This window comes from Silene latifolia, chromosome 10 (genome assembly GCF_048544455.1).
Source record: "Silene latifolia isolate original U9 population chromosome 10, ASM4854445v1, whole genome shotgun sequence".
NCBI classification, from domain to species: Eukaryota; Viridiplantae; Streptophyta; class Magnoliopsida; order Caryophyllales; family Caryophyllaceae; genus Silene; species Silene latifolia.
In genome coordinates, this window is record NC_133535.1 from 109494027 (window position 1) to 109508153 (window position 14127).

Genomic DNA, 14127 nt, shown 5'->3' on the forward strand with positions numbered 1-14127 from the left:
TTATTACTAGTTCATAATAATATTAGTTGTTAAGGGTGTTCCTTGGGTATATGCTTTTGGGAGAGGTTCTAATTTGAACCTTTGTTCATCCATTGTTAGAAAGCGCAAGAACTAACAAGTAGGAGATCTTGTTGGTGCCCAAAATCCGAAACACCAATGTAAGAAGTGACGATTTCTTCTCTACTTTGTTTTATGCTTGCATGCATAAGATATTGTATTTATTTTATGACCAAATAAATTAATTCATATATGAATATGTAAACTTATGAGATTATTGAATCCTAACAGTAACATCCGAGCGTTCAGCCTAAATACGTTAGACGTTGCCATCAAATACTTGCGCCTTAAACTCCAGTTCATATTTAGCCCAAATTTCCCGCACCTTTTATGCCTATGCCATCGGGGAACCCCTGGAACACGACCACGATGTTCAGCCTTGCCAAGCGCCTTAGCGAGTTTATCTTCTCGTCCCTTGGGAACAAATACACCCCCCTTCACGTCTTTGTTTAGTGCTTCCTACAACGATTCAGATAAAAAAAATAGTTAGTGTATAAAATTTGCTACACATTTATTAGTTTCAACATATACCTACCACTAACACCAGTTGGACTTGGCGAATAATTTGTCAAGTAAGAGAAATAATGAATGATGGGTTCACTGCTGGTGCTGGTGCTGGTGCTGGTGGCTGGACTGGAAATTATACTATTTCAGCTGCTATAAATGGTTACAAGGAGAGCAACCTAAAGTATCTACCCTTTGATCTGGAATATAACATAAACATACCCAAACATGCATTCTTTGGCTGGATGGCAATGCAAGGCAAATTACAGACCAAGGACAGGATGCTTGATTTTTGCAGAACTTCTGATGGTCTATGTGAATTATGCCAGGATCAAAAGGAGGATCATGCTCATCTCTTATTCAAATGTGGGTATAGTGTTAGATGCTGGGCTTTATTGAGAGGATGGCTGGGTGTTCAGTTTCCTACAATTTTCAATTCCACTTCCTTAACATAGTCGTTCATATCTCCATTCCCAGACTTGTGAGCCCTTAGCCAAGTTAAATATCGATCAACTTTCTCCAAAGGTCATCCCTCTGCGGCAAAGTCTGCTTTCTAAAAAAAAGCATTTAACTTAAGTTGGCAAAAATATCAAATAAGTGTGAATGCAGAACTTAAACAAGTAAAGATAACTTACAACTTTCTTCTCAATTCCTCGATATCCTCCTGGAGAACCATGGTATTGTGCTTTCCTTTGAACCGCATTCTTCTTGTTTTTCTCACTAATGGCCTATTTTTCATCCCAAAATATCGTTTTACATTGTATAATTTTCGATTTGCAGCTACAAAAACAGTGACTTACATCACAAAAAATGTCTGACAACAAAGAACCATGTAATTATAGCCTCTAAACATCAGCTCGTAAATGTTGCTTGTAATATTTTGTTTGCATTGCTTAAGTTTGACAAATGAAATTATGCCATTGTCTTTTTGCTGGGTGATACGAGTATATGCTCGAAAATGTTGTTAGTTAGGTTCTTTAGCAATTGACAAGTAGTGACTAACTTGGGGTTATCCTATCAAACAGGAAGACTGCAAAACCATAGTCAGGACTTAGAAGATATTTGCTTCAAATTTTAACAGCTGATCAAGTAGAGGAACACCATAATCAGGACTCAAGAGATATATATGATGATTACTACAGCATGCTATTACTTTATTTGGCAAGAAAGAAACAATTACAGGCACAACCTTATACTCAAAAGACCTGAAGCAGTTGTGCAGGATATCAGGAGGCTGACTATTGCTAGAATTAAGCTCAAAATTAGATGTCCTATTGATGCAGTTACAGAATGGAGGTTAAGTAGGCATGGGTTCTGATATGCATGTATATCGAGCTTGATGCTGAACAAAATTTTGATGTAATTAGTCTTGTCCATATGGTTTAATAATACTACTTACACTTCTTTTATCTAACTATGGAGTATAAGCTAACAAGGTTAAAAATAATGAAGGCCCATATGAGAATACTCCAAATAACACTGCAATTTGTTGTTGGATTCTTGTCGTAGATTATATAGAATAAAATGTAAATTTGAAAAAATAACATGATAAAATTTTGGGAAATCGAAAGTATAACCAAAGATAAGAAAAATGCTATATACAGTTTAGAACTAATATTGCAGATGCACCGATACGATATAAAAAAGACTTGTACATACTCATAAATCGAGTAGCCAGCGAATAATGAAATTCATGTATAACGTAAGGAAAATATAATGCTCCCAAAAATGGACTTACAAAAAAAAGATGTAAAGGACTTAAGTGGAAGAAAACTTGTACTTAAAAATGGAAGGTTTATTTTTTACGACTTGGAATAGTGGGAAGAGAAAAAATGATATAATTAGAGAGTTTTTGAGCAGAATCAACCTTAAGAGACCCTAGTAATTACTCGTAGGAATTCAGCAACGGCTGAAAGAGCATGAATTATTTTTTGGGCAGAATCAATCTAAATAAGCAAACAAGTTACATTGAATAAGAACAAGCAACAGATGACAATTACATATCTGCTTACTTTCGGTTGTTCAGGCGCAAAAGCAATGTAGAAAGGTAGAATGTGATTCCCTCTCCCACAACTACTCTCTTGCTTTTAGTACAAGACGGCAAACAAACTTACCAAAAGTCATATAGTAAGATGAATGCAACACATAAGAGAAATTTACGTTACAATATGAAATTCAGTTGATGCCTCTATCAGCCAAAAAAGAAACTACAATCTAAAATTCAACTCAAAAAGAGAGTTATCATATGGCATGCAAGAGGATTCAACTATTCATTTAGAAGTTGACAGTATAAGACAAGTATACAAAAATTGTATACCAGTGGAATAGTCGTAAAATTAGGAAGTTGACAGCTTGAGACAAGTATACATAAAGAGAATTATCATATGGGGTACCAATGTACCATGGACTACATCATAAGAAACGATTTTAGACTTGGGGAACAGGTACAGAATGAGTGCATTGAAACAAGATCATCGACGATAACAGCTTTGAACCGTCTAGAGATGTTGATTCTTATTAACAGAACCCACTCATCATCTTCACTATAGTTATTATACTTCAAAACTGAAATTCGACCTGCTGCACTCAATTGAGATAGATAAAGACACCCTCCACATCCCCCTAATCTTTATTGAAACCTTGTTTGGCTTTTCCTGGTAACTCAAGACTACAGGCCAAATTATTGCTCATTCCAAGTTTTACGACTATTCCACGGTCCTTAGCATATGGGATGTAAGAGAGTTCAACAAGTCATTATGAAGTCATTATGAAGTTGACAGTGTGAAATACAAAGTAAACGGAATATCTGTTAAATACAGATCAACCCAAAATAACAAAAGAAGTCAAGTTTTTCAGTGTAAACAAGAACTAATCATCATAGGGTTTACTGGGTTTGCGATAATTTTGCTCAATGAGACTACCTACAAAGTCAACAGTAGACGTTCCCAGATTATATTGAAATAATCTAACAATTTTCCATTATAAGGGTCGGTCTCATGATAATGTTACTATTAAACCGTCTTACGAAAGAGCGAGCAATAAGAAAGCTTGATAAATTCAGCAAGATCAACAATTATGCACATAAGCATGAGCAGATTAAGGGGATTGGGGATAGCAATATGTACGAAAAAAGGGAGCAGATTAAATGAAAAATATGATATGCAAAATTGATTTGATTGTTCAATTATGGTGTTAATGAAATCAATTTGTATTAAACGATATATAAGCAAAAAAATAAACTTTGTATTAAGGGATGACACACACAGACCTCGGTATGGAGATGACACAAGGCGGTGATCGGTGGTGTTGCGTTAGGGCAATGATTAGGGATGTCAATGGGGCGGGGTGGGTGCGGAGGAGGGGTAGCCCGCACCCGCATCCGCGAACTATAATGCGTACCCACACTCGCCCCGCGACCCGCTGTGAGTTGAACTTTTCAAACCCGTCCCCGCCCTGCGGGGACCCGGTTACCCGCCAAATTACCTATCTCCTCACAAAACAATTTTTAAAAATATAAATATTGAATCTAAAACATACTAGTCTCGTACTCTCGTACATCTTATACAAATAATTTTCCGTAAAATAGCCTAATATTTAATTAACTAGTACACAAGTTTTTCAACCACGAAATAGTTTGAGGATTAAAGTTTCTTTTTTTGGGGGGATTTAGGTTGTTGGGTATTTGGGTGTGTAAGAACTAAGAAGTAGATGGAATTTGTCTAGGTTTATGAAAAAAATGGTTTAAGCTTTTTATCTAAGTTATAAATTTTATTTTATATAGTACAAATTTGTCAAGGTTTATGAGTAAGGCGGGTATAAGCGGAGCGGGGACATACGAGGCAGGGCGGTGTGGGGCGGGGTGGGTCTCACGTGATACCCACGCCCGCCTCACGACCCGCGACGAATGACACTTTTGAAACCCATCCCCGCCCCACGACCCGTCAAATCATTACCCGCACCCACCCCAAGTGGGGCAGGTGTGGGGCGAGACCCGCCAAAACCCGCCCCACTAACATCCCTAGAAATGATGAAGGAGAAAGTGTGGTGGTGGTTTGCCAGGCGCGGCGATGTTGGTAGCGTCAGGCGGTGATAATGGTTATCCTATTAGAACACTAGAAATATAGAACGGAGAATAAGAGGGGAAGGCAAACGGCTGACAATGGAGTAGACTAGTTTTTGAACCCGTGCAGAAAATGGAAAGTATTATTAAAAGGAACAACTTACATATTTTTTAGATTTAGTAAATTATTAAATTTTAGAAAATTTCAATTTGTCTACTACCCATACACTTTTGATACTATGATTTTTTTATTCGAAATACTATGATTTTTTTTCTCGACTTTTGGTAAGTTATTGGCAAGTAGTCGAAGTAGGCGGCTGAGCTAACTTAGACTTATCAAAATTGAGCTGATCCGAATAACCCTACCCGACACCCAAATTCAGGACCAAAGCTTGATCTGAACCCAAATTGTGTAAAACAATGGATAAGTAACTCCTTATATGAAACCCCCTTTATCCCACTCATTTGTTTGCTTATTCCATTTTGGGTTGTCTCAATCAATTGTGCCTTTATATTTTAGGAATGCCTTTCATAAGCAATTTGATACTCCACACTCAATTTGATTAACTTGTTATTTAATAATTGACCCCCTCCTCTTTTCTTGGCATTTGTATCCAAACCAAAGGCAAACGAATGATCGGGACGAAAGGACTCAAGGGAGTATCAAACTTCATAATTTATTTACCCAATTGTTATTACTCAAACTGAAACTATTGCAATGCGACACATGTTATTTTCCTACCCCGTTGACGTATCAATGTTTACGTTCTCATAAGCATTTAAGTAAAGATGTATAAAATGGTTTTCCTACCCCGTTGGCATATCAATGTTTACGTTCTAAATTCTAATGCCCCGTCTTAAACTTAAAATGGATCAAATAAAATACATAGGACAAAGCATAATATCTAGGGATTAATAATAAGCTTGTCCGATCCATCCAAGTACGGTGTTATTTAACCCGGTCTTAAGAAATACCAACTATGCATTTATAATGTGAAGTATCAAAATGGTGGTAAATACAACTATAACCGTTGTGAATTTCTACATCATTGGTTAGTGTTGTATTGTCACTTGTGTAAAATTATATGGTAGATATATATTTTTAAATCAACCTTAATTAGAGTAACTGCAAGTTAAAAGAAGTATTGGGAAGAGTAGATTAGAGCACAAAAAAAGATGAATCAAAGGATGATTTATTTAACATATCAATTTAGACGAATCCAATATTAACCTCTATCTAACTCGTCTCCAATAAATTGTTCAATCAATTTGTGTTAGTTACATTTCTTGAAAGATACTCTCTTCGTCCAATTCATTTATTTATGTACCTTTGATTAAAAGACCTTTCACAAAGAATATCAAAGATAAACAAACGATTTTGACGCAGGGAGTAATATGGAGTACTCCAGTCCAATCTACTCATTGGAATATTAATTGGAAAGGAGCCCTTTTTGACGTTAATCATAATCGAAATTATTTTGAATGAATTTGGCCAAATTAATATGCTAATTTTCTAATTAGAATATTAATTGGAATGAAATCCCTTTTTTTCTTAATTTTGTGGGAGATGCTGTTGTTTGAAGTTAATGAGGATAGTATTCAAATTACACCTACCAAATTTAACGCAAATCACACTATTGTTATTTGAGGTAAATTTATAATTCTTAACAATTAACAGTTTGATAAATAAAATATATAATTATGATAATATATGGTAATAATATATTAATATATAGTCTTTCACCTGGTTATGACACGTGACATTCAATACGAAGTATACATCAAGATGTCCTACTATAAAAGAACATTTGGAGTTGCTTATGGTAAAAGAGTAACATTGATGTAAGATAACAATAACATTAGTATAAATTAACAATTCAACATAGATAACATCTTCCCTATTATCTTATTCTATCTAATATTCTATAATATTTGAATTATAAATATAAAACTATAAAAATGGAAGAAGCAAAAAACGCAACTAAATAAAACAATCAATGGCTCCCAACAGTTATCAAGTTCCTTGTTGGGTCTAATGCACTTTTGCAAATTGAAAATGAACAATATGATAAACAAAAAGAAAATGACATAATTCTAATTTTTGTTCCTTAAATGAAATTTACCTAAATGAAGGTAACAAATTTATTCGCCTAATATTGCGATATGAAGTGTAGATTAGACAGAATCTCAACAAATCACGATTTAATTCCAAATTTAATTTAATAATGATAATTTCTCCTATGATCACGTTAATTCCTCTAATAAGCTCTCCCTATGGAAATAATATCATATCAAATATTGATGTGTTTAAGAACAATCAATAATTATCATTCTATTTTAGGATTTTGTACGTGATTTTGCATGTATTATTAATTTTTTTAATAGTCTTAGGATTTCAGCAAATAACACGTGGCGTAGGACTAGATGTTGACACGTGTCGATCAAAGGAGTTGCTGGTTTAAGCTTTAATATAATATATGATAGTGGGAATATGAACTTTCATTAGCATTTATCACTATTAAAAAATAATAGGACGGTTCAAGTAAATAACCGTCTTCTATATTAATAAGAGGACGGTTTTATTGACCAATCGTACTTGTTACTTTTACAACGAGGACGGGTATTTTTATTAACCGTCCTATGCATGTGATCACTAATAGCGCAAAAATTAATTGGCTGAGTTAAGACGGTTTCCTTCTCAATCGTACTCTAAGAGGCGTCCTCTTAGCCCAAAATTGTAGTAGTGTAAAAGACAACCTAATCCAAGACAACAAGGATAAGGTTACAACAAATATCAAGAGAGATTAGTTCTATTATGTGATTTGCATCGGAATTGTACGTAATTTGGATCATCTCTATTATTTTCTCTCTTTATTACCTCTCAACAGTTTAAATATTATTCAAAAACAATCTAACAATGACAGCGGTATTTAAAATATCATTCCTACTTTATCAAGCTTTCATTTCTCATATTTGCTTTATTTATCCTTCTCTCCACTATCTATCTCAACACTTTTTTTCAAATAATACTTCCATTTCTTATCCGCAGACGTACTATTTTAGAGTTTTTTTTTTATTATAAAAGTGTAAATATAACAGTCTTAATACTATGAAAAGAAGGAACATATACATCGAATATTATGGAAAAAAAGGAACTTATGTTAGTTTTTCTGAGCTTTATAAAGTTTAAAAGTCTATTAACCAGAAATAGTTACTATAAATTGAACTTAGTTAAACATTTTATCCCATCAGATTATCAATCTACATAGTATAAAAATTGAGTTTTTTAGAGAATTTTCATTGGTTCCTTCTTTTTAGGGATTGAAACTCTTTTAAATAACCCCACATTCTTTAGAGAATTAATTACTCTCTCTCCTTTACTCAAATATCAGTATACCACGCATTTTAAAAAATTCATAATTTATACGTATGTTCTTATGTTAAAACATAAAAAATACCCAATAAGCAATATACATAAAAAAAGAAGAGAAAATCTACCTCTTTTCATAATCCAAATTTTTATACAAATGATTTTCGAGATTATTGAGTAATTATTATTTACAAGTACAATTATGTTAAATTACTCGATAATCAATATACATAAAAAAGGAAGGAAATCTGCATTTTTTTTATAATCAAAATTTTTATACAAATGATTTTTTCGAGATTATTGAGTAATTATTATTTACAAGTACAATTTTAATTATATTATATTTTGAAATTGAAATTTTGGCCTCTAAGAAGGGTTAGACATTTTATGAAAAAAAATGACCTTTTAAATAAATCAATGAGGATAATTTAGATTCTTAATAAATGCAGAAAAATAGCCGGATCTAATTTTGAAAAATTGTATTAAATAACTTCATAGTAGCGGAAAAAAATATAAAAAAAAATTCGTATATGAATATTTTTTTTCTTAAAATACTATAATGTTTTTGATAATTTGAAAAAAAAAATAAATGATGGAGATAAGAACACAAACAAAAATTATTTAAAAATCACATACATGACATAGATCAATTATGGGCTCACAACAAGCAACTGCATGTTGATCGAAGCAACAAATCGACAAGAAAATCGTGGACGAAAATTATTGATTAAACATCAATGAGAGTGGTGAGTGATATGAGGGATGTGGTGTAACGCCCCTAAAAAGCAGACAGACAGCTCAAAATAGCTCTTTTTATTAATAATAATGGCAGCGGAATTACAAGGGCGTCACCGCCGTATTTCCCATCCGGAAAATACAAGGCTTTTAAAAGAATTAAAACAAATACAAAGTTAAAGTTAAAAACTAATTATAACTCTATAACATATTCATCCTATTAGGTCATCTGAAATTCCTCACACTTGACCTTCCCCAATAGTTGTACCTGAAAGGAATGAAAGTAACAGAATCAGCCAACTACATGCTGAGTATGACTCCGGTCACCTTCACCGGCCCTACTTACCTGGTTTTAGTACTTTACTCCATTCACATCTCACAAGTATAGAAAATAGGTCATATGAACACAATCAAATAATTATTAAATAGACTTGCACAACCTGTCATTTTAGAATGCAATAACTCACTTTACAATTGTACCGGTCTACCATTACTGAATAGAGAGACATTACGGAGTAGAAACTCCCCTGGGCTAAGCCCTCCTCCATGTACACAGGATCCCAGGTCTAAGACCTGTGTAAACCCCCTGCCACTTTCACCAGTAATAATCAGAATCGTAGTTCACATGAGGTCATGCCCCCTTCCATGTACACAGGATAAATTTGTATTATCATCTCCCTCCCGTAATCGTATCCTGAATGCTACATTTGGCCAATAATATACTATAACAGAAGTATTAACATGACAGTCATATGTTCATACAAAGACGGTTAATATATCATGTGAGTAACATAATGATAATATAACTTGATACGGTCTATAATACTATAGAATAACCACTACATTATTACTTATTTCTACGATAAAGGATCTCAAAATCATACCTTATTTATTCAACGACATAATAGTAAATAAAAGAATAGGCTAGACCTCCACTATTTTTCAGTTCATGTCTCCGTTTTTGATTGTATATATGTATACATGCTTTTCTTATAATAACGAAGGGATGAGAGCTATTTATACTAGCAATAAGGCAGTTTAGGATCGTTAGTTTTCAAGTTGGATTTTACTACATTTTCTTAGCCATTAAGAATGCTAAACAATTGGTTCACTGTTTTTCCAAATACTGGTATCAAGCATTACCCAATTCAAATTTCTGATCACGCTCCCATCGAAATTGATTTGAATTTAGTAACCTCATTTGGAAGTAAACCCTTTAAGCTTGACGCTTGGGTTTTGGATCATGCGGAGTGTGTGGAACGGATCCGGGTAGATTGGAAAAAAATTGATCAAGGATCTCCGGCTTTTCAAGTTAGTAGGAAATTATCTAGGATCCGAACGAGTGTTAAGAGATGGACGCTTGATAAAAGGGCAGAGTGGAGAATGCAATGGGATGATTTTGATCAAAGATTGGAGCAGGGTATGTTGTTGGTCATTACGGGAGGTGGGGATGAGGAGTACTCAAAGGTTAATGAAGAGGTAACGGAGTTTGCGCGGGCATCAGCGAGTTTTTGGAAACAACGGGCCAAGCTTAAATGGATGGTGGATGGGGACACTTGCACAAAGTTTTTCTTCAACTGGGTTAAAGGTCGAGCGGGGAGGAATCATATCCTCGGGATTAGGGATTCGGATGGTATATGGCGGTACGATATGGGGCAGGTTCGTGAAGAATTCCAGAAAGCTTTTATGAATATCTTTTTGCCCTCGACAGATGACGGGGGGTGGAGGGAACATTCCGCTTTTGATAATATTCTTAAGCACCTTGATCGTTCCCTCTCGCAGGATGAGGTGGACCGCATGAAGCGACCTTTTACAGCAAAGGAGGTAAGAACGGCAGTTTTCCAAATGGGTGCTTTGAAAGCACCGGGTCCCGATGGAATACCTGCGATTTTCTATCAAAGGTGTTGGTCTATGATTAAAGGGGAATTTACAAGAGCAGTCCTTTCTATCCTTAACTCGGGGAGGGTGTTGAGGGAGCTAAATAGAACTTTTATTGCGCTTATTCCTAAAAAGGAAAATCCGGAGGGAGTGTCTGATTATCGTCTCATTAGTCTCTGTAATGTGATAATGCGGATTGTGACAAAATGCATCGCAAATCGCTTAGCAAAGGTGATGGCCTCATTAGTTAGTGAAACTCAGAATGCTTTCCTCCCAGGGAGGAGCATTAGTGATAATATTCTGGTGGCTCATGAGGCCATTAATAAAATTTCGATGCATGGTCATGGGAGGCAATCATTGTGTGCTTTCAAAGCTGACATGAGTAAGGCCTATGATAGAGTCCGGTGGGACTTTCTGGAAGCGGTGTTGAAAAGGTATGGCTTTCCAGAACAGCTGATAATGCTTATGATGAACTGTGTTACCTCGGTGAGCTATGAAATCCTGGTAAATGGTGAACCTCTTCCGCAATTCAAACCTAGGTGTGGACTGAGGCAAGGGGATCCGTTATCTCCATACTTGTTTATCCTATGTATGGAGGTGCTCTCCTGTAATATTGTCCATGCTGAGGAAGTAGGGTTGATACATGGAATACAGCTGGTCAGGGGGGTTATACCAATTACACATCTTTTCTTTGCGGATGACTCGGTCTTCTTCTTCAAGGATAAAGGGGATTCAGTGGCCCATCTGGTACAACTCATCAACGATTTTTGTGGAGCTTCGGGCCAAAGACTTAATGTTGATAAATCAGGGATACTCTTCACCAACACTACATTGATCGGGTGCGAAGATTCTAAAAGCCTTTAACATCAAGCAGAATGTTGGCATTGGGAAATACCTTGGGATACCGGCGGAATTTAAAGAATCAAAGAAAGGTATTTTTGATGCCCTGGTTGAGCATGTCACCAAACGTATTTCCTCATGGAACGGGATTTTTCTATCACCAGCAGGGACGTCTTACTCGATTTCATCGGTTCTATCCAATCTCTCAAATTACTTTCTCGGGTCTTCAAAGTGCTTGGTAAGTGTGGCAAAAAAGATTAATTCTATTTTGACACAATTTTGGTGGGCGGGGTGTAAGTTGGGTAATAAGGTCCACTGGTGTAGTAAAAACTTCCTGAGTTTGCCAAAGAGTGCGGGTGGTTTAGGCATCCGAAATGTGCAGTGTCTGAATAAAGCATTGTTGGCAAAACATGGGTGGAGAATCGTTTCTGGCGAGGGGTCTCTGTTTTGCAGGATTTTTAGGCAAAAGATCTTCGGTACCCGGGCCTTTAAGCATGATTTGAACCCGATCAGGGGCTCTGGGAGTTCTTGGGGAGTACGCAGCATTCTCTATGGTCTCACTACTGTTATGGAGCACATCGGGTGGAAGCCGGGGATTGACTCGACCTTAAACGTCTGGACGACAAGATGGGTGGGGGGAGAGAGACCAGAACCTAGGACAATCTGGCTGGATCAGGAAAATACTCACTTGGCTAATCTTCAGGTAAGAAATTTGCTTCACTCTAATGGTTCCTGGAATGAGGAGTTCATTCAGGATTTATTCACGAACGAGTGGGCAACTCGGATTCTTGCCATTCCACGTTGTGAGGTAAGAGCGAGGGATAAGGTGTATTGGCCACACACAACGACAGGCATGTATACGGTGAAGAGTGGCTATGGTCTGATCTTTGAGGACTTTATGGACAAGGCAGGAACAGCTAAGGATCGCAGTAGACTCAACTTTCGAGGTAGGATGTTTTGCCAGAAAGTCCTTTGGAAACTGCCAGTTCCACAGATGTGGAAGGTCCTGTTATGGCGAATCATCACCAATACTTTACCGATTGGATGTGAGTTCGCTAAACGAAAAATAGAGGTGGACGATTCTTGTAGTATGTGTATCGGCGAGTCTAAAAGCATGGAAACCCTGGAGCACCTTTTTAGGGACTGTGGTCTCTCATGTAGAATATGGGCAAGTTCGGATCTAGGCATTCGGGTGGAAGGGGCAAGAGACATCCCTATTTCTGACTGGATTACGGACTGGATCCTCTATTTGCGCAAAAGGGAGGAAGGAATTCATCAGGTCATACAGTTTGTGGCTATCATATGGTGTTTATGGACCATGCGGAACATGCTGAAATTCCAGGATCTGACCCTTAATCCGAATGTGGTCATGAATTTGATATTTAAAGTAGTTCGGGAGAAGGTACACATTCTTTGTAAATCACTGGATTCACCACAACTTCGGGTTAGTGGGTGCACTGATGGGGAGATCTTGACACGGCAGGAGTCTATGGATATTCGAAATGGCCATTCGGTGTGTGTTGTTGGTAATCCGGCGGGATGTGATGTAACACGGGTGAAAGTGGATGCCAGTTGGAATCAGACTATGGAAGCAGCTGTAGGGTGGATTGCTTATGATGAGCTGGGACAGGAGTTAGGAAGAAGACAGGTGCACTTAAGAGCAGAGTCGCCTCTACAAGCGGAAGCTTTGGGAGTACGTGATGTAGTGGAGTGGGCAAAAGCAAGACGCATTCTTCACCTTGACATTTCATCAGATTGTCTACAGCTAATCAGTCAATTGGCAAAGGTTGCTACGGAAAATCACAGGATCGTAGGTGTCCTTCAAGATATTCGGGAGTCTTTTAGTGCTTTTCATTGTTTAGTCTTTAACTTTATTCCAAGGCATCTGAATGGCATTGCGCATAGCCTAGCTCAGCAAGCCATGAAAATGTAAAACCTTTTATTTACAGCTGTCAAAAAAAAAAAAAAGAATGCTAAACAAAATCCTTGCACCCTATGTATTAAGTAACAATCAACCTTATCTAAAACATTGAAAATATCTTTCCTTTTCAAAAAAAAAAAAAAAAAAAAAAAACATTGAAAATATCTTAAAGATAATGTTATTATAATATTATGGTATTATAATAGTGAAATAATATTAATAGTATGTAATGAGTTACTGATTATTATTCACATTGCAGTATTGCACCTAGTAACGGTGACATATTTACGAGTAATAATAAGATTAGCAAACATAACGATCTATTTTTTTCGGGATATTACATGTGGTGATGAGACTGATAAGGGAAATATGCAAATTTTTTAGGATAGTTATGTGTGAGTGATAAAGATGAGAGACGGAGGGGAGAGCATTATGTGGGTTTGTTTCCGTAGGGTTTGTTTTTAGGTGGATATGGGCGTGATTAATAAGCATGAGGTTGGATACCTAGACCCAATAAATTTTGGGTGGGAATGCGACTTAATATTGTTTGGGTCTTAGATTAAATGCGTCTAGGATCATGAATAAATTTTCGGCCTGTAATATATTATGATCCTATAAGATTATTAGGGGGTGTTTGGTTCAAACACTGAAGGTATGAGGTATGGGTTTGGAATAAGCCAAATCCATACCAAGTGTTTGTTTGTCAAATTTGGGGTTTCATATCCATACCTCAAACCCATGAGGTATGGGTTTCTCATACCC

At 36.3% G+C, this 14127-nt stretch overlaps 1 protein-coding gene and 1 long non-coding RNA gene across 3 annotated transcripts; one reads left to right on the forward strand and one right to left on the reverse strand.

The window, feature by feature from the left end:
* Window positions 1-146: 146 nt before the first annotated feature.
* On the reverse strand, window positions 147-4211 carry LOC141609123 (uncharacterized). 2 transcript variants are annotated; one of them, XR_012527228.1, is made up of 4 exons: window positions 3830-4211; window positions 1197-1289; window positions 784-1114; window positions 147-516 (listed from the first exon to the last, which is right to left on the reverse strand). It is a non-coding gene; the product is annotated as an uncharacterized LOC141609123 (long non-coding RNA). The 2 variants fall into 2 exon arrangements; XR_012527229.1 differs by lacking the exon at window positions 3830-4211 and adding an exon at window positions 2574-3318.
* A 5607-nt stretch (window positions 4212-9818) lies between these two features.
* LOC141608054 (uncharacterized) lies at window positions 9819-13377 on the forward strand. Its single transcript, XM_074427404.1, has 2 exons — window positions 9819-11351; window positions 11452-13377. Exons 1-2 carry the CDS (start codon window positions 9819-9821, stop codon window positions 13375-13377), a joined length of 3459 nt encoding a protein of 1152 aa, XP_074283505.1.
* The last annotated feature ends 750 nt before the right edge of the window (window positions 13378-14127 follow it).

Bases quoted from the DNA above. Each gene is read 5' to 3' on its own strand.
- LOC141608054 (XM_074427404.1), top strand. From the start codon at position 9,819: ATGCTAAACAATTGGTTCACTGTTTTTCCAAATACTGGTATCAAGCAT. The intron at 11,352-11,451 runs GTACAACTCATC...TCGGGTGCGAAG, and splicing joins GGGATTCAGTGGCCCATCTG to ATTCTAAAAGCCTTTAACAT.